Source organism: Micromys minutus, assembly GCF_963924665.1.
Source record: "Micromys minutus genome assembly, chromosome: 23".
NCBI lineage: Eukaryota > Metazoa > Chordata > Mammalia > Rodentia > Muridae > Micromys > Micromys minutus.
The window spans coordinates 17,882,214-17,907,539 of NC_137958.1; the positions used below are offsets into that span (position 1 = coordinate 17,882,214).

General features: G+C 37.3%; 1 protein-coding gene across 1 annotated transcript in view; it reads right to left on the bottom strand.

The window, feature by feature from the left end:
- Positions 1-25,326, bottom strand: part of CACNA2D1 (calcium voltage-gated channel auxiliary subunit alpha2delta 1) — a 412,683-nt gene that overhangs the window by 92,246 nt on the left and 295,111 nt on the right. Inside the window, exons 8-10 of the mRNA XM_080936313.1 lie at positions 13,111-13,180; positions 6,824-6,874; positions 5,314-5,413 (exon numbers count right to left, since the gene is read on the bottom strand). Coding sequence (XP_080792439.1) covers positions 5,314-5,413; positions 6,824-6,874; positions 13,111-13,180 — 221 coding nt within the window. The remainder of the gene's footprint in view (positions 1-5,313; positions 5,414-6,823; positions 6,875-13,110; positions 13,181-25,326) is intronic.

The window sequence follows — 25,326 nt, forward strand, 5'->3', positions numbered from 1 at the left end:
GTATAGGGTTTAGCTCACTTACAGAAAGGACAGGAACTGTCTTACATATGTGCTTTTTAGCAATTATAATTTTTACGAAGTCATTCCAAATGTTTTCTTTCCAAAAAAATATAGGTAAAGCCAGGTATTATACATCCATTTATGTATTATGGTTTAGTCCTTGATAGATTTGAGCAGGGAAATCATTATGAGATAAACAGCAACAATAGAAGTACACATCTAAGGTCAGAATGGTTTCAGTAAAACAATGATTAAAAAATATTAGGCATTGTGAATCTCAGTGTTGATTCCAACTGTGTTCTTCCAGTAGAAAAAGAGCTGTTAATTGGTGGCTAAATGTTGAATGTATAATACATATTCAAATGTGATGTCATTGGAAATTTCTTTTAGAATGCAGTGATAGAATTGTTCACTGTCTTACTTGGACAGATGATATTGGTGGCCATACTGAGTTCCACACCTGCCAATATAACTGGTACCTGGCCACGACTACACTCCAGTCTCTGCACTGCACACAGCAAGCTGTGAAAGGTATGCAACTGATGTCACATGGGTTAGTCATTCCATATATGATCACATCTCCCCTTTGAAAATCTGAGTCTTTGTATACCACCACTCATGGGCCTTATACTATTTTCTGAAGGGTAGAAGAATGATCTCAACTCTCAGCAGGATATGCTACTGAATAATGAATTATTCACTATTTTCCTTCTTTAAGTTCCAACAGATTTTTTCTACAGTAACTTTCCAAATCAACTATTTGAACTTAAATCTTGTCTCAGTGACTGTTTCTAGGGATACTAATCTTATTTGATACCCGTTTTGGTAAATAGATGCTCAGACTCATGGCAATAAACAGAAAGAGCTCTTGGTGAAGAGGTGTACAGTTCATAACTGGAGCCAAGAAGACTCCATTTGGCATCCTTACACTACAGATTCAGCCATAATAATCTCAGCATTATGTAAATAGAACAGGCATACTAGACCTTTGAGAAATATGAGGACAATAATAATTTTACAGCTAAATGCTGAGAGGTTTTTAAATTCCACTGAAGAAAATGGGATTCTTGGTCCAGCCAAATGTAGAACAAGAAAGCTGGAAACATTTCATGGACTAATTCTGCTTTTTAATTGTGGCCAACATGTCCTAGAAAAAAAGGAATTTATATTGAGAATCTGAATTCAAATGGTGTTAAACAGCCACAGCATCTTTCCAAACATTAGGATATACAAGGAACAGGTATGTGGTGCTCTTGAAGACACTGTGCCCTCGGTTGCCCATATCTGCTTGCATAGGTATAAACAGTTCCCTTCTATTCCAGTGCAGTCGCATCTCCTTTCTTAGAGACAATAAAAGATGACATTTGCTCTCTTTATTATCTCACTCCATATCCTCTCATGGCTCTAGGCAACAAAAACACTAAATTTCAATAGACATCACCTGCAATAGTACAGTCTGTGCTAGAAAAACAAGAAAACAGAATATTCATCAGAGAATGAGCAGGTCTGTTGAATGCGAAGCAGCAAGAGCCAGGAGTACACACAGGAAATGGATTTTGAGAGACCTTGAGGCAAAATGCACTTCACTGTTACTTTATATAGAATAAATATCTCCTGGAATAAGGAAACACATGGCTTTCTGTAAGGAGGAAGCCTCCTGAGTGGTTGGTTCTGGAAGGAGAAATACTAAAAGACCTCTCTTAGGCAGAGTTGAAGAAGAAGCTGAGGATAAGCTCAGGAAAAAATAAATGAATTGTGCACAACTGTGTGTCATATCCATGTTTTCTAGAGCCAGTACTTCTCCAGTTGACTTACTAGATAGTGAGGGTCAGGGATAAAATGATTCATCCTCTGGGACCTACCTATTTCTTAATGACAATGATTATTAAATGACCCTGTGACTGTAGCCCACAAATAGGAGAGGGAGAAGGTGTATACTTAGAATGAAGAATGCAGGCTTTTTGCACTGTTTTGATATAGCTACTGCACAGGGAAATGGCCAGTTCATTAGCACCAAGTCATTCCAGGGTCCCTGATATAATACTACTACTCAGGGTAAAGAGCATCAACTCACTGTAAAAAAGAATTGTTGTATGTTGCCTTTTTAGGAATGGGGTAAAATTTGTTTCTCTTATTGACATAAATCTAGTCCAAGATATTTCAATACAGTACCTTAGTAAGTATCACCAGCCTTCAGAGTCCATATATCTGCTTGCCTAATCATGCAAATCTACTTAAATGTTCAAATGAAGCTAGTTTGTTTAAAAAAAAAAAACAGACATATGTCCAAGAAAGTTCCAGGGTCTAACACATTCTATCTCCCTAGACATTGACTTGAATAAAGTATTTACCTTCAACTATGCTGGTAAGGCTCCAGGATGCAGATGACAGTCTGATTGGGGATGCTGCTCTATGCATGTGTCTGGATTAGCTCAGTTCAGGAAAATAATCCTCAGATTTTCAGACACTGTTTAGGGCCAGCTGACCTTTGCTAGTCCCTTGAGATTTGCCATGACATATTTCATGATGAAAATCAGCAAAGCCTACAATGCAAGCCTTCACACTTGCCTACTGGTTCAGCATTCAGAAAACAAATGCATCAATGTGGGAACCAAAGGTGAGGAAGCATAACTCCTGCCACTATAACTCAAAGAGAGTGCGCAGGAACTGTTTACTTCCTATCTCTATAAAGTATGGAGGTATATTTTGCACTTCCTGTGCATGTGGTGGGAATGAGAAAAATATTTACAGTGGCCATTAAGAGTTTTGCTAAACATAAATCTGTATTTGCCCTATGGATATTTTTGGACCTAATTCCAATGTACCAAGATTTTAAATATATTGTCATTAAACTTGCTGCGGTATAATAGAGGCAGAGAAGGCTGTGCATTGAATTGTGGGATTCATTCATTGCTTTCATCTATTGTAATGCTTATGAATAGACAATCATAGATCTACTATTTGGAAGGAAATTGAATTCAAAGACCTCTGGTTAAAATATTTAGGAGAATTGTTTCAACCAAGCTACTGATGATGATGTAGAGTTGGGCAAGAGTGTAGAGAAACTGGGATGAGTGTCAGAGGAACAAAAGATAAATACACTACAAAACACTATTATTGACTTTAACACTTGGCGGCACAGCATGAAGATCCTTGTCCCTACAGATATTCAGAGAAACACAGGATTCTTTCCAATAGGGAAGATGAAAAACCTATTCTTCAGTTCAAAAACCTGAGAATTAGAGCTGATTAATAGTCCGATCTGCATTACCAGTTGGGCCAGGCAATATTAAGTTTGCAGGGCCAGGACCAGAGTTGGTTAACAACCCAAATTACCTCTATTCTATCTATGTGATGAAAACGAGGTCAAGCCCTTAGGCTAGTACAGGTGCCTGTCTCTAAAGTCCATTTTCATGGAAGACATGACATGTACCTTGATTTGAGTTTCAATGTAATTACCCTCCCATGGTCACTGGAGACTGTATTACTCCAGAAAACATTTTTTTTTTAAATTATACTGGGCTTAACTATATTGGGATTAAAAAGCACCTGGCATTAGACACTTCAAAGTTGGATCCAGGTTGATAATGCCAATATGCACCAGTTTTCACTCTTATCTCTCTGTGCAACTCACTTTCCTGTAGGATACCTGCATGGATCCCTCAGACATGAACTTCAGAAGCTCACCACCTTCTTTTAAGATGCTCTGTGTATCATCATCATCATCATCATCATCATCATCATCATCATCATCATCATGTTATTAATATGATAAATATCCATCTTTGTGATTGAGTCATTGGCTAGGATATACACTGGTCAGCTCTCAATCTTCAAAACATAATTTTCCCACTTCAGAACACTTGTTTGTGGCCATAGTCTGTTCATTGACACCTAAGGGAGGCTGCTACCTAACACACTGGGTCTTTAGGGTTTGTAGTTTGGCAACTGTATAAAGTCTATTCCAGGAGGCTTCTTGAATTTCTCAATAAACTGGTTTCCTGGAATTAAATGAAGTTTATATAATTAGATTCTGTCTTTCTGTGCTTCTCACTGTTGATCTAGTGTTGTTTCCTGTGACTTCAGAGAAACTACTTCAACTCAGACTGGTGGTAAGATTCTGGAAGGAGCCAAAGAAAACATTAACAGTATTAAATATTTTCTGGTCTTAAATTGCTTTTATTATATATGACAGATCTGAACTAAATATATTTAAGTCATTCTCTTTCATTCTATACAGGATAATATTTTAAGCCATCCTAATGTTTTTGTAATTGGTATATTTATACACAAATGAAGCTGAATAACTATTCTTCCTATATCTTAATTGAGATGGTCCTCTTGCCATGGTATCTCAACAAGAGTTTGACAGGGTTCCTTCTGAATTTATTTAGATGATGGAGTATCTCAAATTTATTCACCTTGAGAATTATACACCATGAGACATTATTTCGGAAGTCTTGCATTATCCATAGTGGGTTCTATATTCTTTATCCATACCATCAGCCAGGAATATTTTAGTAATCTTCATTTTAGGGGTATGTTCTCTCCATCTTAGCATCACAATTCCAGCATCATTAGAAGAAATGAGACTGTGGAGATTTCTGCTTTCTCCAACTCCAGGAAAGGGAGACAATCACTTGTTTAGCTCATCCTCCCCAGTGATATTAGGAGCAGACCCATTCTCATGGGATTAATGAAAATCAACATCACTAAAATCTACTGCTCCTTTGACTACATCTCCATAAATGAACCACTTCACAAATAAACTTTCATGCACCAGAAAACGACCATGAAATTTGGTGCCCAAATTCCATATATCAAGATGAGACATGGCACATCCTGATCCATTCACAGCAAGTTCAGTACTTCCTGGCTACATGAACTTTTAAGATGATTCCAAGCTCATTCACTTGCCTGTTTCTTTTCTTCTGTTAGAATAAAAACGATGCAATAAGGTCACCTGTCCAGGCGGAAAATGAGTATAACCAGCTATAAGTAATTAATGGTTCAATCATGCTGCTAGATGCTACTACATAAGATGTCCCAAAAGTGCCTATGTGTAAAAGGGCTCACAGTACCCATGTGGGTTCCTTAGAGGGAAGGAGAGGAATGCCTTTCATTAAGTATTTATTATTTCAATGATAGTAAATGCTAAGGACCTCAGCAAGGACAATACAGGCTAGCTCAGTGAGGCAGCTTATAATACCCTGACAATGCCTCAGCCCACCTACAGAACAAAACAACCCAGTATGTAATGATGTAGAAAGACAGGAAGGTGGGATTCCAGAAGGAGCAGCCATCTATACTCACTGAAGCAACATTCACGAAATCATCATCAGAGAGGGTTTCTAACATCTCGGAGACAGATGTCCGGATGAGTTTCAGAGTCAATCCGCTCACACTTCCACTCCTAGGAATAGACAAAAGGGTCCATGTCATTTATCAATCATGATCATAAAGAATGAAAATTATCTCATTAGCTTCTATATTATAATATCGAATATATACACATACTTCTGCCTTTAAAAATGATTAGCCCTGAAGTCTATGTTACACACATGTAACATAGAGACTGAGCAGGTTGTATTTACATATTTATGCATTACTGTATTTAGTAATATGCGCGCACACACACACACACACACACACACACACACACCTCAATAATTAAAGAAACAAAAGCCACACATTTGAGAGAGACCAAGTAGTAGAGATAGGAAAAAGAAAGAGGAAGATAGAAAGATAAAAAAAAAATTTAATTTAACATTTTTAAATAAACAAAATCCATAGATCAGAATCACACAGTTGCACAGCTGTGATAACATTCGTGGACAGCTGCTTCACTCCATAGGTACAAGCATGGTTCTCCAGGATTTCTTCATCTTTCTTTTCTCTACCCCATTTCTAATGCAGGGGGTCATCTCTAGGCAATTAATTCCCATTTCTACATTACAGGAGCATAGATTCTCACATGGCTTTAATTTGAAACAATGAAACAAATTAATAAAAGGACTAATATCTATACTTATAGAAACTGTTGTCATATATTTTGTGTCTTGAAAAGGCCTGAAAATAAAACTTAACATATCTATCTATTGTGAAACAAATCCCTAGTAGTCAATAGAATTGTTCCTGGCAAAGTACCTACTAAGTCATCTTTCCTTTTTCATTCTTATATTTTTTCTCTTCTTCCTTTAGTAACAGGAACATGAGTTTTAGTAATTCTGTATTTTAATATTCTTCAAATTCCAAAATAAAAAAATATAATATATATATTTAAAACATAGACTTTTATAATATCAAAAATTTTTAGTTTGATACAGATACAAATAAGTATTATTTTCATTTAAATTTTTTTCTGGTTTTGTTATTGTCTGTGTGCACATTTGCATGCATGGATGTGTGTCTGTGGGTATATGTCTAGGTCAGAGGTTAATACCAGGTATCTTCCTCTATGGCTTTTTACAATATTCTTTAAGACTGGGATCTCACAGTGATCCCTGGACAAACTGATCCCTTAGATTGTCTAATCAGTAATCTCCAGAGCTCTTCTTCTATCCTATTATCCAGACTTGGCATTGCAGGTACAACCACTGTCCACTATTTAATTTGTTGTGTAAAAGCCAGAGACATAAACTTAGATATCCTTCTGTTCAGCAAGAACTTTATGGACTGAACCAAGTCTACAATCATTGTTAATGACTAAATTTGGCTTCTTTGTCTGGATGAACAATCATTAGTTTTTGTTATTCCAATCTATCACACAGTGCTAATTCCCAACAAACTACTATTACCTACAAATGCCTCATGCACTACTCACACGTCCACCAGAATAAGCATGTCCTTGGGGGATGCAGCTCCCTGGATATACCTGAAATAGAATCACAGAAACATTTTCCTTTTCCTCTATGTCTAATATTGATAGTTGCTGTATTCATATTTATAGATCTTTGAAATAAAATATTAGTCATAAAAAGACACATTCTAATACACCATAGTAAACAATGCTCCTTTAAATATATTCTGAAATGTTAGCTTCAAAAAATTATTTAAGCTTTTCTGGTCTGAACTTGAGGCCTAAGCAGACCTTGGGTGCTGATATAGCACCCAATCCCACAACACTCTAGATCATAGGATCACAGGATCACAGAGACACCTGGACTCTGAGGATTTCTGACACAATTAGGATCTCAAGGACAGGTTCCAGTAAGAGACAGCTAGGGCAGGTAGCACTAGAGACAACCAGATGGCAAAAGGCAAGCGCAAGAACATAAACAACAGAAACCAAGGCCACTTGGGAACATCATAACCCACTTCTCCTACTACATCTAGTCTTAGATATCCCAACACACCTGTCAAGTAAGGCTCAGATTTAAAATTATATCTTATGGTGATAATAAAGGACTTGAGGAAGGGCATAAATAACTCCCTTAAAGAAATACATGGAAACCCTACCAAATGGGAGGATTGAACAAAAATATCCAAGATCTAAAAATGGAAATAGAAAAACTTAAGAAATCACAAAGGGAGAGAACCCTAGAGATAGGAAACATGATATCAGGAATAATAGATGCAAGCATCACCAACAGAATACAAGAAATAGAAGAGAGAATCCCAGTGGCAGAAGATACCATAGACAACATTGATACAGCATTCAAAGAAAATGCAAAATACAATAAGCTCCTAACACAAACTATCCAGGAAATTCAGGAGTCAGTGAGAAGACCAAACCTAAGAATAATTGGCATAGAAGAGAGCAAAGATTCCCAGCTTAAAGACCCAGTAAACATCTTCAACAAAACTATAGAAGAAAACTTCTCTAACCTAAAGAAATAGATGTCCATGAACAATCAAGAAGACTACAGAACTCCAAATAGATTGGATCAGAGAAGAAATTCCTCCTGACAGAAAATAATCAAAACACCAAATGATCAAAACAAAGAAAAAATACTAGAAGCAGTAAGGGAAAAAGGTCATGGAACATAAAATGGCAGACCAATCAGATCATAATTACATCAGACTTTTGAACAGAGACCATGAAAACTAGAAGATCCTGAACAGATGTCATTCAGACCCTAAGGAAACCCAAATGTCAGACCAGGATACTATACCAACCAAAACTCTCAATTACCATAGATGAAGAAACCAAGATATTCCATGGTAAAAATAAATTTACACAATATTTTTCCACAAATTCAGCACCACAAAGAATAATAGGTGGATCTCCAACACAAAGAGAAAAACTACACCCTAGGAAAAGAAAAAATCTTCTTGCAATGAACCCAAAAGAAGATATCTATACAAACATAATTTCACCTCTAATAACAAAATTAACAGGAAACAACAATCACTATTCCTAAAATATCTCTTATGCAATTCCCCAATAAAAGATACAGAGTAATAGACTGGATACATAAACAGGACTCAGAATTTTGCAGCATACAGAAAATGCACCTCGGTGACAAAGACAGATACTATCTCAGTGTAAAAGGCATAAAAACAATTTTCCAAGCAAATGGCCCCAAGAAACAAGCTTGAGTGGCCATTCAAATAGTGAATCAAATTGATTTTCAAACAGAAGTTATCAAAAAAGATAAGGAAAGACACTTCATACTCATCAAAGGAAAAAAATCTATCAAATAAACTTTCAATTCTGAACATCTATGCTCCAAATACAAGGGTCCCCACATTCATAAAAAGAACTCTACTAAAGCTCAAAGCATATATTGCACCCCACACAATAATAGTGGGAGACTTCAACAACAAACTCTCATCAATGCACAGATTGTGGAAGCAGAAACTGAACAGAGACACAGTGAAACTAACAAAAGTTATGAACTAAATAAATTTAATATATATAGACATCTATAGAATATGTGATCCTAAAACAAACAAACAAAATTATACCTTCTACTCAGTACCTCATGGCACTTTCTCCAAAACTGACCAAATAGTTAGCCACAAGACAGGCCTCAACAGATATAAGGAGATCAAAATAATCCCATGCATTCTATCAGATCACCCTGGACTTTTATTGGTCTTCAATAAAAACAAAAACAACAAAAAGCCCACATACACATGGAAGCTGAACAATGTTCTACTCAATGACAGCTTGGTCAAGGAAGAAATAAAGAAAGAAATCAAAGACTTTTTAGAATTTAATGAAAATGAAGGCACAACATACCTAACCTTATGGGATATAATGAAAGCTGTGTTAAGATGAAAACTCATAGCTCCTAGTGCCTCCAAAAAGAAACTGGAATCAAAGCAGTTATCAAAAGTCTCCCAACCAAAAAACATCTAGGACAAGATAAGAATTACTGCAGAGTTTTATTAGAGCTTCAAAGAAGACCAAATGCCAATACTCTCCAAACTATTCCACACAATAGAAACAAAAGGAACACTAATTCATTCTATGAACCCACAATTATGCTTGTACCTGAACCACACAAAAAAACTAACAAATAAAGAGAACTTCAGCCCAATCTCCCTTATGATCATCAACATAAAAATACTCAATAAAATCAAAGCAACCATGTGATTCCACCTCACACCAGTCAGAATGGCTAAGATCAAAAACTCAGATGACTGCAGATGCTGGCAAGGATGTGGAAAAAGAGGAGCACTCCTTCATTGTTGGTGGGATTGCAAACTGGTACAACCATTCTGTTAATCAGTCTGGTGGTTCCTCTGGAAATTGGACATAGTATTACCTGAAGATCCAGCTATACCACCCCTGGGCATATACCCAAAAGATGCTCCAACATACAACAGAGACACATGCTCACTTTGTTCATTGCAGCCTTGTTTGTAATAGCCAGAAGCTGGAAAGAACCCAGATGTCCCTCAACATAGTAAAGGATACAGAAAAGGGGATACAATTATAAAGTGGAGTACTACTCCGCTATTCAAAATAATGACTTCATGAAATTCCTAAGCAAATGGATGGAACTTGAAGTTATCATCCTGAGTGAGATAACCTAGTCACAAAAGAATACACATGGTAGGCACTCACTGATAAGCTCAGAATATGCAAGATATAATCCACAGACCACACAAAGCTCAAGAAGTTGGAACACCAAGAAGTAGATGCTTCAGTTTTTCTTAAAAAGGAGAGCAATATATTCACAGGAGAAACTACAGAGACAAAGTTTGGACCAGTGACTGAAGAAAATGCCATTCTATATACAGTCATCAAATCCAGTCAATATTGTAGATGCCACAAAGTGCATGCCTACAGGAGCCTGAAATAGCTGTCTCCTGAGAGGCTCCAGTAGTCCCTGATAAATACAGAATAAGATGCTCCCAACCAACCATTGGACTGAGAACAGGGTCCCTAGTGGAGGAGTTAGATAAAAGACTGAAGAAGCTGAAAGGGTTTTTAACCTCAAAGGAAGAACAACAATATCAACCAACCAGCCCCCCCCCCCCCCCACGCCAGAGATCCCAGGGACTAAACCAGCAACCAAAGAGCACACATGGTGGGAGCCATGGCTCCAGCTGCATTTGTAGCAGAGGATGGCCTTGTCAGGCATCAAAGAGAGGAGAAGCCCTTGGCCCTGTGAAGGGTTAGTACCCCACTGTAGGGGGATGCCAGAACAGGGAGATGGGAGGGAGTAGGTGGGTTGGGAAACATTCTTACAGGGGGTGGGAGGAGGGAGGATGAAATAGGGGGATTCCAGAGGGGAAACCAGGAAAGGGAATACCATTTGAAATGTGAGTAAAGAAAATATTCAATAATAATTTTTAAAAAGGTGTTTAAGATCACATTAGATATGGTAAAATTATGGCTTTTGAAACATAGCTTCCAGGGATTTATGAAAAAATAAAGATAAAACTTAATATAATCACTGAAAAAATTAATTTCCAAAAGGGTATTATTTTCTGAAGAAGGAACAATCCTAAATTCCAATTATTGACATTTTAATTGTAATGGACAACAAATTATGATATTTTTAAAGACAACAAAAAAAAAAACAGAGGGATAAGTAGTCAATAAACTTTATGTACAGCAACTTAAAAGGAAAGATAAGAGGTGAATTCAATAACTGAAAATCTCAAAGCTTTATGGTATCTAAGAGTTACCCAGAGAAACAGTTTAAATGTTAATTCAAAAATCAACCACATCACTCACTCTCTGCTTTTAAAATACTTATTTGGGGAGAGTCAGACAGAACCATGAGCTTTATTAACTTTTTATTTTAATATTCTTCAAATTTCAGAATATAAATATAAATATATCCTAATAATAGGAACTTTATAATAGGGGCTTACCTATACACCCACCCCCCCCACACACATACACACACATATATATATACACACACATACACACAAATACACACACACACACACATATATATATACATTTAGAATAGTATCATAATTTTTTAATTTGATATAGATACAAATAAGCATTATTTTCGTTTTCAATAAAATCATTTTTCTCCGGTTTGGTTATTGTCTGTGTGCACATTTGCTTGGCTGAGTGTGTAGGTGTGTGTGTGTGTGTGTGTGTGTGTGTGTGCGCGCACGCGCGCGTGCGCGTGCGCGTGCACGCACGCCGAAAGCTTATAGAGAGATACATTTGATAGCATCAGAGCAATTTAAAAAAAGAAAAGAAAAAGCAAAAAAGGGAACAAAAAGAAAACACTGCTTGGCCAGAGTCCGGAGGGGAACAAAAGAAAAATGAAGGATCAGGTGTCTGCCTTCTGCAGCAGGAAGGGCCACATCTGACTCAACTTGACACTGCAGCAGTCGACAGAAAGCAAGGCAATTCATTTCTAACACTCTGGGGCACAGCTGCTCCTACTTGGGTTTATTGTAGAGGGAGCACTGCAGTCCATTGCCCGCATCCCTCTCCACTCTCTCTATTCAGATCAACAGGCAAAGCTCCCCTGTTTGCCCATGGAAGACAATCCAGCTCATGTCTGACATCCTAACACTGTTGTTCTGGTGTGCTTCTCAGTGAGAAGATGGAAAAATTAGCATAGTTCCTGGTCCAGATGATTAAAAATACCTCGCTCCTACACTTCCCATAAAATACCCATTTTTAAGTACAACTATGTTATACTGTAACTTTTGCTTTTATTAAACAACAGACTAGAGAAATATTAATAATATTAATATTAGTAAGTATCGCGCAAGGCCATGTTCATATAAATTACTATTGGATGCTAAGCAGGACACTTAAAAGCCATTAATACACTGGTAACTATAACTCAAGGTTGTGTTCGTGTAGGGAGCTATTGGATACTAAACAAGACACTTGAAAGCGATAAATAAGTGCTCTTTCAACCACCATTGTGGTGCACAGAATTTGTGTGAACATACCAGGGAGTTGGAAGCAATGGAGAAATACAGTAATAGGGACTTTTTAAATACGTGAGCAAACAGCCTTGATTAACCTGATGGTAAGTATTCCTTGTCATTACTACATACTCCAAAATTAAAGTGAAAAGAGTAGAGTGCAAGGTACTGTGCTGTATATGTGATATGTGTATTAAAATATAGTATATTTACAATTTAAATGTAATTTTTACACACTCAAAATCCAATCAATAATAAAAAATACTTGAAATTTCATTGTTGTCTCCCAGTATGTACAAGCATATATTGTTGATATTCTGGTTTGTATTAGGATGATGAATTACTTTAATAGTGTCAGACAAAGAAAACTCCTTTGGGGAGAAATAATAAAACCTAAACTTTATGGAAGTATCTAGGCAGCACTGTTAGCTTGGGGCCAGTTCCCATTAGTTCACTGCCAGAGGCAAGTTGTCTCTGACTCTGTGTTAGCTCTATGTGAGGGCTTTTCCCCAAGCAAAGTAGCAGCTCTTCGAACAAAAGCCCCGGCAGCTAAAAGAGGCTGAAAGCTTAAACTGAACAGAAGGCTTACAGCAATCCATTTGAAATGAGTCTGAAAATCATTTCAACAGAATTCCCAATGATTTCCTCCTCAAACTCATCATTTGTCATTAATTGTATTTTGAAAGTACCACAGCATTATATATAAGAGAGAACCCATCCCAGAAAGGTGAAGTTTTCCCTCAGCATATTAATAAATGATAGAACCCTCGTTTATTGATCATAGTCAAAACTTCATACCATGGTCTTCTGCGTACATCATACAGATCAATCTTGTTTGGAGTTCTGCTATTATCCACCCAGGGAGAAGCTGAAAAACAAAGTACATCAGAGAAACTAAGCCAAAGTATTAAGGATGACTGACCTTAGGCAATGCCTTTGAGAATTTAGGTGCTCAGAACAAGTCTGAAATGTGGAATTCCATCTCTAGAACACAGCTGGCGGAAGGAGAGAGTTGACTCTTGAGCTGATCTCTGACTTCCTTGTGCGTGCCTAGGCATGAGAATTACCACCATCCCTAATCATAAGATCTATTTTCAAAACTAATAGGTAACATAAAGTAACTAAATAAAAGTGACCCAAATTTCACATACCTATATGAATATTCAAATGTAACATGGCACCTTTATGACATTTCTTTTTTTCCAGTTGAAAAGTAACCCAGCAGGACAAAAGAAAACCAACACAAGCCAATTCCTTCTCCCCATATTTTCCTTCAACAAGCTCCAGACACTGGGGTTTAGTTGGAGCTCACGTAGATGCTTTCTTTTGACAGAAAATATTCTTGCACCTAGTCAATGTGGTGCTTTCAATTAATTGTTCATTCTGTTTTCATTTATTGCAAACTGTATATACAAGACTATATGTAGGACTGTTTAACCCCCAGGCATGATGACCCATGCCTTTGATCCATCACTTGGAAGGCAGAGGCTCTATGAGTTCAAAGCCAGGCTGGTCTATATGGAATTCCATATTAGCCAAGGTTAAAAAGAGGTTTTTTTTTTCCATAAAAGTATTGTTTATCTTGGACTTCTGCCTAAAAGTAACATTATCATAGACTTCATAGTCAAATCTTTAATAAAAAATGTATATTATTGAAATAATTTATTATCATTTCAAATGGACTACTTTTAGTTTCATGTTCAGTTTTAGATTGAAATTACAAATAAAAGGGTAAGCTACAATTAAAGTTATCTCTAATTCTCTTTTTCTGTCAAACTCCTGTCAATACAGATTCTTGGTGGCTTGGTGCAGCCTTCATTCTTCACTAGAGAAGCTTCTTTCATAGTGGACGGACATTAAGATAGAGACCCACAACTCGCCAAAGTGCAGAGAAAAAAAATGATGGTGAAAATTCCAAGCCTCGAAGTCATTATCTTTGTCACTCAAGGAACGTTGCTGGAGAGCTGGTGCACAGGCTGTAAGAGCTAGAGAATGGGGAAGGCTGCTGTTGAGCACCATCTTCCATATACATCAAGGCTGTGACACACAGGACCTCATGACATCTATAGCTGTGAGACCTGTACGTGACCAAGTCAGTCAGCAGTCTAGCCTCGAGCACGGAGAGGCTCCTGAGGGATCAGGGGAAAGTTAATAGGGGAAGATGGTTGAGTTGGTTTTCTTCAGAGATATAATATAGTAGCTTGCTTTGTAGATTGCCCATCCTCAAGTAGATGGCTCGACACCCACACACTTAAGGTCATCTCTAATTGGACCCAGTGGTGCATATGGGGAAAGTACACATGAAGTGGAAAGGAAGACCCAAAAGAGGTCTTAAAGAACTTGGAGAGGCCAAGAGGAGTGTGGTGGGATGAACATACATTGTATACCTGTAATACATAGGTATATTTTTAAAAATATAACAAGAAAAGTATTTGGTTTTTAAAAATTTAGAGTGATATAAAATAATTCAAACAGAAAGTCAATAATCTATTAGTTTTGAAACCTTTATATTTTTCTGAAATTAGGAAATAAAACAAAAAAATCTTGACTCGTTATATTGATTTTAAAATGTAATTGTCTCCTACCTATCCTAATTAAGACTACATTTACTTTGATTAATGTGCTCTGGTACTTATTACTTTCATATGCAGCCTGGACCTAACAAAGTCAGTAAATTCCCATGGACTGCATGACAATTTTATGCCACAGAAGTCCCTTACACATGTGACTCACAAAATCCCCAACTCATGTGACAAATGCATTTTTTTTTTTTTACTGAGAAGTTAGTAGAATTATGGAGACTGTTCGAGAGAGCCATGCTTATCCAACTAAGATAATTTGCCCAATTAAAGGATGTCAAAATACACACACCGCCAAAGAAGCTCTCCTTGACTAGGAAATTTTGTATGCATAGCTATATTATGAAATTACTTATTCATTTCAAAAGACTAATCACATTTGCATAAACTGTAAGTTGAAATATAGTTTTCTCTGAAGAACCAATTACTGACATAGCTAACACAACATCCATTAAACTTACTTCTTTAAAAAGCGTTAACTTTTCATCCTTGCAAACTAAGTGTAAGGGATATAAATATCACACTTTTTTTCTATGATAGTTTTAGAACTAAGCAACAACTGTGTAGACTGATATGTCAGTCCCCTTTCAACAATTACTATACATATCAGTTAACATCTCCATAATAATAAAATAATTTAAAGAAATTGTATATAAATTTCAATACAATGAAATTTCAATATATGTTTTCATTACCTCTCAACTGAAATCTTTCACTTTTCTTGGCTTAATTAAAATGATCTGAGCATTTTGATCCTTTGAGTAATTAGCACAGTTCCATGTATTATGTGGAAATGATGCAAGACATTGAATGAAAAAGCTGTATATCCTGAGGTACACCATTTATTAACTCATGGGCTCTTGCCCATGAACAGACTATCTGGTGTCTGTCTGCTGCACTGCATGTGTTCTTTCAGACTTAGCTACCATTTTTTTTTTTTTTTACATTTCCCTTATTTCTTCTTGTTTTGGAAGATTCTGAAGCTCCCCTAAGATCCCAATGGCTAGCAATAGCCTACTGACATGATCTCTCATCCCTAGGACCTCCCTCATGGTTGCTATTGTTGTAGAGAACAACTTCCAGTTAACATCAGAAATAGCAAAGAATCATTTTTTAGCAAATTCTACCAAAGTGGCCTCCTATTGACTTACCTGAACATATATACTCATGTCTCTAGAAGAGGATTAGAATCTCAGGTTAGAGTATTGGGCCATTAACAACTTCTTTATAACTTTAATTCAACCTCACAAGGAGCTATAGATTAGACTGTCTTATCATATACCCGGTATTTTACTTTCTTTATAGAACTCTGCAAGTGTAATAAAACTTCTCATCCCAATCTCTATTAGAGTAAAAACTTCTTTAAAATTTTTTCATGCATGCATGATTTTTTTCTGCTGTGGCATATATCTGTGGTGAAAACTCAAGTGTACATAGGCACACATCTTTGAACTCCCTCAGGCCAGAGGAGTACACTGAATCTACCACTGGACCACTGTTTGATGGGAACCAGCAAGCCTTTTAGTTCAGCCCCTCCCACAATTCTGGTATAACTGGTTCACAACTACACCCAGATTTTTATGCTGAAAGTTTAAACTCAGGTTCTTATGGTCACACAGCAAATGGTCTTACTCTCTGAGCCATCTCCCAAGTAAAAGGGAACAATTCTTTCTTGACAATAAAATATCCCTGATCAAAATACAGCTTTTCTCTCTATTCTTTCTGATTGATTCAAAGCCAATAGAAATGCACAGAGCTTGATTACTGCCAAGTAATCAGCAGCCATGAATTGATCTAGACAATGACTCTGATACTCTAATAATCGATTGAGTCAGATTGGCTTTTTTAAAGGATATTTTTTATTTTTCCCCATTGTGATGTTTGTTGATTTTTTTCTTTTTGGCAGGTGATGACTGCACATATTTAGGTACATGTAGTTGCCCTAGGCTGATGCTCAGGTCTTACTCCATGACTCCTCCAGCTGATTCACTAAGGCAGCAGGCATAATCCAGCCCAGAACTCAGCAATATGTTTACTTTTGCCATCCAGTGCTTCTGAGGACACCAGGCTCCACCTTCTGAGCCAGCATGCCTACAAAATGCTTACATGAAGTCTAGGAACCTGCACCCTGGTAAGTATTCATGTTTGCATATGCAAACTCAGCCCTCTCTCCCTGAGCCATCTAATTAGCCTTAGGCTTCTTAATTCTTTATAGAGAACATTAGTGCGAGAATTTTGCTTTCACTAAGATGGCTAAATAAAATCTACTAATAGGAATTACTATGCTCCATAAAATGTATACATTTATTCAAGGACACAGGAAAACTAAAAGGCTATAATCTACATTAAGGACAAGAACATTTAATTTTAATAACATTGCTAATCTTAGATGGCATATATTTAAAAGTGTTAATGCCATATAAGTTTTCTTGAAGTAATACACAGTTATATTAAATCAGAGTATTTATATTATGGTTAAATTAAACAATATAAACACTCCTGTGATATTACTACTTAGCATATAAAATCTCATCATGGTATTTAACTGGTATGTTATTTATCCAAGGTAAAAATAAGGGAAGATAAAATAGCAAAGAAAAGAATGACTGTTCTGAAATTCCCTCAGATAATGTTTCATAACCATTCACAGTAAAAGTACACTTCTGGAAAGAAAATGAAGCTTCTCAAATTATGGAAAAGTGGGGAATATTTTTCATTTTAAAAGTACCTTTGGTGTTCCATTAAGACTTAAGGATGGCCGAAGAGAGGGTTTTAGAAAGAGCGCAGAATGGTAATCTCGTTTCTGAATGGCTCATTTCATTGGCAGTGATAACGATGTTTCCCCAGACCAAAAGAAATGAGCTGTAGTTGTGTCTACTAAGTCCACTCCAGAACTATTCTACTTTATGTGATATGAAGAGTGCTCTACAGCAGGGGAGTAGTACAGAAGGATAGGTAGGTAGGTAGATAAGTAGGTAGATAGGTAAATAGGTAGATAGATAGATAGATAGATAGATAGATAGATAGATAGATAGATAGTAGGTAGGTGGACAGATAGATAGACAGACATATAAAGCAATTATGCAGAGATCTAGAACAGCTGAAGTTGTTGTTTCTGACAGCATTTTAGTCCCAGGACCTCCCAAGTCAATGGACATAGAGCGTAGCATGGACTGGCTATGGGTATCACAGATGCAGAGGGACTTTAAAAATTAAGTCCTCGGTCAAGTCATCATTTGCAAAGGAATACTTACAAATGGATGACAGAATTTTGTGAGCAGCTGGCAACCTCTGCCACAGGTGTAGACAGACAGTTGAGAAATTAGGAAAGTCTATTTTTCATATTCTTTATTTTTTGACAGTTTCATACATCTGTAAGTAAAACTTAGTTCTTTTCTTAACTCCCCATTCTCCTTCTCCTCTCTTCTTGCTGAAGTGTGTGTGTGTGTTTTGTGTGTGTGTGTGTGTGTGTGTGTGTGTGTGTGTGTGAGAGTTTTTATGCATGTGTACCACTAAGATTGGTTGCCAGCATACTCTTCATATAATAGCAAGTGTTCTATAGTCAACAATGTCTTGAAATAGGCCTTTCATCTCAGCATTGGAGGGGCAGAGGCAGGCAGATCTGGAAGTTCAAGACAACTCTAGATTTCACAGGCCAGCTGGGGCTATATAATAAATCTCTGTCTCAAACAAATTAAAATTATACAAGGAATTCACTGGAATGAAAGAACTAAATATCCAGCTACTATGCACTAACAGTGCTATTCATAATACTAAAGAATACTGCAGATATAATATGCAGAAACACTAGTCAGACACCAGTGCAACTTTGGGTTCTAGACTTGCACCAGCAAAGAACAAGGTATGAAAACTGTTGTGTCTTTCAGGTACATCATTGCACACACCTTTCCTAATACTTTTGTGGAGGCCAGGAGACAACTTTCTGGGTTCTTTTTCCCACTGTTCCACATGTTCTAGGATTTCCACCGACATGGCCAGGTTTGTGTAACAAGCCACTTTACCTGCTGAACTATCTCATCTGCACAATGGAAATGTTTTTAAATTCCCATTTGTGTTCTGAACAACGGCACTTGGTCAGAGTGTGACAGTGGATTATCAGAACTCTGTTGTCTCCACCAGACTATTCTCTCTTTTTGCTCAAAGACACAAAAACGTAGAGACACAGCTCTGTGGATAAGGATTAAAAACCTTAACTTTAAATCTTATTGTATAGTGTACTACATGGAAGAGCTTCAGATAGAATATGGTAATTTTGCTGTCAGGAGAATAGTTAGTAGTGGCAAGTTATACGTTTAAGTAGATGATTCGATCAAAAGAATGCACATGAATATTTAATCATTTAAGTAGTTCGAGAATGGCAAGAGAACAGGAAGTTTTATGAAGTATGGGAGGGGAAGACTTACTGGAAAATAATGCTAGGTATGGTTCACGCATAGGGAAAATTCTAATTCTGACAATGAAAATGCCCCCATTTTATTAAGTTCTGAGGACAAGAAAATTGAGATTATATAAGACAAAGTTTCACATTTCACGAGTCAAGGGAAAAGTAAAGGGAAAGGTGGTAATGATGGTGAAACTTTGGAGCTTTTCATTCCTGGACCTCAAAAGTGCATAGCATCTCTAATGCTGTAGACAAAATGCTTCCAAGTTATTTAATCAAACACACCTAGCACAACATGAACAGCACATCAAAGAGAGTTTCGTGCATCCAAAAAACAAGTGGCATACGATGTAAAGATTTAACAATACATTTAAAAAAGGAGAGGAACAAAATGAGAAATATTTCAGAAGCTGAAACAGGGGTTAGCAATATGCACTGGAGTGTTTTATACACATGATAATTTCCACTGCTTGAATTACAAGCAACTCCCATTTTTTAAATTAGCATCTATGCCCCACCACCACCACCACACTGCCACCACCACACCGCCACCACCACACCACCACCACCACACTGCCACCACCACACCACCACCACTCCATGAACTTTTGAGAGAAATCCTTTAGTCAGTTCAACTGTGGCCAGAACATTAGTTGAACAGCTACCCTGAGCAGCCTAGTGAGCCGTAGGGAGTAACTGTAGCAATGCTCAGATAAGAAAGAGATGTAGTTATGGTGTTAGAAAAACAGGGCTATTTTAAGTCTTCCCAACAGTACACTCTCACTTCACACACGCATACAACACATATTCCACAGAACTGACAGTAGGACATGGCAAAGCACTGCACTGATTTCAAAACATGAATTCAAAATATAAACCCTGTGCTCAGGTGTATGCCAAGCTATTTCCTTCTTTCCAACTTTTATACCTCACCCTTGGCTGTTCAAAACTTAATCCATCATCTTTTTCCCCAACTAAAAATACCACTGATGTTATTTTTACTAAAAACTATAACATCCCAATGTCTACTCAAATTAAAAATATAGGGATATATATATATATATATATATATATATATATATATATATATATATATATATATATTACTAATTCTTTGATGCCTCCGTCTCCTGTATTTGAGAAGTCTCCTTTTAATTATTATTTGGTCTGTTGTTTGGGTCTTTAAATTTTCATATTTTGTCTTTTCCTAGCAATGCAATCTGAGGACGAGCAGTAGAATTCCTCTGTCTAAAACACACACGGCAACCCAATACCCAGACTATCTTTCCTGTTATGTCTACACATTAATCACTGTGACCTGTGAGGCCTCCTCTCCAGCCACTGGCAGTCATTGACTTAATACAACTCCTGTCCTGGAACCGTCTACTGGACTCACCCATGCACACTAGGACCTGTTCATCACTGTGTAGTCTTATATGATACCTTTTTCTTTCCAGAAAGCCTTGGCCTATTTTTAATTCTTTTTGCATTGAATTGATTTTTAATCCATAGTTCATAAGCCCCTCTGATGACGTGAGTCCTAATTACTTCTTTTCTCAGCTTTCATAGAAAATCTATGACTGCTGTCAGCTTAATTTATTTGCTGCTTAATCACTTAATGATCTGCACCGTGATCTACATGTGGAAATGCGTGGCTTCTAGTGTATTAATTAGATTAGATTTCAGCAAGGTAGAAACGGTGTGCCACGAGCACAGATGCGCACAGTGGGCAGCCCGGAAAGGCTCTTCCCCTGCAGTGTTCCCGTGTCCGTCCTTAGCATAGTTCTGGCCTTTTAGCTGAGAACATGGCCACGGACAAGGAGATTGTGACCGTAAGGACACTAAATTATGTTCAGTGTCATCCAAGAAGAAATGCTTTGCGTTGTTTCTGAGTTCTCCAGAAAAGGCAGCCACATTGTTCTGTATATTCAGATAAGGCCAAGTTAGCATCGGCTGCCCTTTAGGGAGGAGGCACACTCTAGAGACAGAGACGGGCAGCAGGTGTAGACTGCACTGAACTCGTTACTCTCCAACTCCCATCGCATATGAACATTTGATATGTGGCACAAACAAACTTCCCCAATGCTGTTCCCAAGTAAAAACTTTGGAATTTTTAATTGGCAGCCCAAATAATTTCAATGGGCACACATTGAATTTTAGTAATTGTGAAAAATTAGTAATCATATTTAAAATGAGTTTATGTGTGTGTGTGTGTGTGTGTGTGTGTGTGTGTGTGTGTGTGTGTATGTACATAAATAGGCAGATGGATAAAATTTAGGCATCACTGAAAATAATGGGCCAGCAACAGCAGTGGCACTTTTGATATTACAGGCAAATTGAAGCTCCAGTATTACTACATTTCTAGAAATTTATCAAATGACCCTTCAGCAGCTAAACTAAAGACACAATTCTTCAAATGTTATCATATGCCATTTGAGGTGTAAAGTATTCTTACAGTTATTTTTTCAAAATGCCACCTATAATGTGTAAGAAATTGATTATTCACATGGGAAAGATAGAAGTATCAGGCCATGATCTCAGTACCCACGGTCTGTTACAGTTTATTTCAGCAATAATTCTGGACTCATGGAGCAAATGTACCTGAGGAGTTTAACAGAAAAGCGATGACATTGTGCGTTTTTTTTTTTTTTTTTTTTTTTTTTTTTTTTTTTTTTTTTAAATCTTGTCACTTTGAAATGAACAAACAGGCAGGGTGGACAAGGAGTTCAGTAATGTGGGTGGTAAATGTCAAATGAGAGAGATTCTACTTTCTTCTGTTTTATTTTCCCTTTGTACAGAATGTAATTATCTAAAGAGGATAAGTGCTCTCTACTTTGACATTTCAATAAGACATTGATTCCTAATTATATTCTCAATTTACTGCTGTAATTGCTACAGTTTCAGGAGACAGTAGCCGGTGAAACAAATAGTTTGTTCCAACAATTATTTTGAAAATGTTTAAGGACCCACAGAGTTTTTGCTTATGAGAGCAGTTTCAACAGCTTAAACTTAATTTATATAGGGCAAGAAGCAGGAAGTAAAGAATTTACAAATGAAACATTGTCTAACAAGCACATGCTCAATAAAGATATAACTGGTATAAGTTCCACCCATTTCCTATTGTTAGTTTGGTTCATAATTTTTACCTTTCTTTTAAATTGAATATTGTAATTATATCTGCTTATGGGCATTATGAACAATATTTTGGCTTTCTGAGCTGATAGATCTCCTGCAAACATGTTGAATGTTCCTAACAACCACCAGAAGTTCTGCAAGAAATGTGGGAGGCACCAACAGGGAGGTGACATAGTACCAGAAAGGCAAGAATTTTTTTATCTGCCCAGGGAAAACATTGCTATGGCAGGAAACAGAGTGGCTGTGATGGGCAGACTAAGTCCATTTTCTACAAAAAGGCTAAACCTACAAAGAAGATCGTGCTGAGACCAAAGCGCACTGAGCCCAACTGCAGATCTACAAGAATGCTGGTTATTAAGAGATGAAAGCATTTTGAACTGGGAGGTGACAAGAAGAGAAAAGGCCAAGTGATCCAATTTCTAAGCCAATTTTGTTATAAAAATAAAACCTTGACCTTTCAAAAAATATTTTGGTGCACATGCATATTACATGCAGATTATGTAAGGGTGTTACCATACTCCACACCTAAAACTTTATTATTTCTTTTTGGTAACGTTATGAATTCTTGCTACTGTCTATTGAATCCCACATGGCAATGGCCATTCACTACAAGTACTCAAGCATGCTGCAAAATTGTAAGATATATTTTTGTGTCCTGTACTACTCTGAGATCCCCTTGGAGGCCAGCTTCATCTGTGCAGTGTGTGGGGAGTTAAGCAGGAGAAATGAGTCTAAGTATCTTGTAAAGAAAAGATTGTGGACAGGGCAGAAGCTACCATCTAGACGTATCTGGAGATGACATTGAAGGTCATTTTGCTCAGAGATTTCCAGTTGTTTGTGAGGAGATGGGTACATTATGGTGTGACACCGACAAAGGATAAGGTGATTTTAATAGCAACTAACACCTCCTCCCAGGATCACTTTCCTTCTTTTGTAGCATACAAATCTACCTATCTTCGAAAAGAGAGAAGGTGGAAAGGTTTGGACAATAAGGTTGGTAAAGGAACGGAAACCAAGAAAGGACACAAAGGATTGGGTTACACAGTTTATTTTGTACACATCTGGCTGAGAAGAGAACAGCTGCTTCATATAAGGATGAACACTGAAGTCAACAAATTACCAAACTCCTTTTCAGAGTCATCACTACATAGAGTAATTTTTTGATGTCAAGTAAGTCAGAGAATCAAGACTTGTGTGGGTGGCTGACCATCCAGACGTTCTCCAACATCTGGGCAAGATACTAAGAATATTAATGCATCTTCTTCTGTGCATTCAAGGACCTTCGCTCTCCTGATTTGAGTGTGAGGTCAGCAATGGTTTCTGAGAGCCACCACTTCATCCAGTGTGGAAGGTGATGTGTGGTTACGGGCTATCTGGTTTTAGAACAAAGCTGTTCACGGTACAACACTAGGTCCCATTGTAACCGTGAAAAAATATTTTAAAATTGAATTCAAAAAAATTAAAATTTCTGAAAAACATTTTACTTTTTAACTCGGTGACAAGAATCCCCATGAGAAAATCAAATATAGGTAGCTTAGCTTAGAGGTACAGGAGGAGTCTCCATTTGGATGAGTACTTGAAATGTATTTTGTTTTCTCGTCCTAATGATACTGTAAAGTGATGAATGTGAGGGCTCTCTGATGCTACAAATGGAGGCACAAGGAGCCTGAAACTGCAAACAGCAAGAGACTAAGAGATGTAACAACTATTTGTTTGAACAGCAAAATAAAACCAGGACTTTTAAAGTAAAAGAGTATCATGAAAGCTGCATGAAGCATATATTAGGTCACAGCATCTCATTGTTTTCCTGAGATTTAAGGTGAACTAGAAGCTATTTTTTTTCTAACAAACATATAGAAAACGCAGAAATAGTTATAGGCCAAGCTCACAATGGGGCGTGACTATCTGACATCACGACTCTGCCATGTTTAGGTTTCCTTCCCCATTTTGAAGTTGCTTCATCAGCTGAGTGTATCCTCTATTATTCTCCGTAATGTCTTAGATCAAGTGAATGCTGTAGACAGTGGATGATTGCTACTGTGACCATGTCTGCTCTTTTGTACTATATTTTCTTTTCCCTTTTAAGTGTGGATACTTTGATTACATACCTGGAACCCATGGATGTCAGTAGAGGTATCAAATGTAGCTTCTTGGAATTGAATCCAGGTCCACTGCAAAAGCAGACCATCCTCTTAACCCTTACCCACCTCTCTGGTCCCACAACCTTTTGTAGTTTGACTTCTAATTGTGGTTTATCTCAGTGACTCTTGATAACATCTAATGGTCATATTTAGTAGTACTTAGAAATTGTTTACTTTGTATTTGTGAACAGGACTCACAAAGCAACATGTCCTGTCGCTCCAGCAGGAAGATTAACGTCACGTAGGGGAATCTAGTTAAGCAACTCTGTGGCTGGAAGCATGGTTCAGTGGGTAAAGTGTTTGTCGTACAAGCATGAGTTTCTGAGTTTGGGTCCCCAGGTCCATGTTTATAGGCATGAAATGAGGTGGCAGAAGACAGAAACAGGCTGACTGCAGGGTCTCCTCTGGCCACACAATCCAGTCTAAATGGTAAGCTGAGAGTTTGCTGAGAGAATCTGTCTCAAAAGGCAAGGTGGGAGAATGGATGAGGAGGCCACCCAGTGCTGACTTCAGGCTTCGAGACAAGGATACACAGGGAAATGCCTTTACACACATATATACACTTACACATAACAAGAAGTTTCTATTCATTAATAAGCGGAACTTAGAGGCAGAGATAAAGCTCTCTTTGTTGGTTTGATAACAGAAGTATAGTCGATTGAGACATTTGTAACAAGTTAATTCATGCTGATGACCTACCTATCTTACCTTTCTGTTAAGAAATCTGGATTAGCCTCATAAAGACCAACCCAGCACT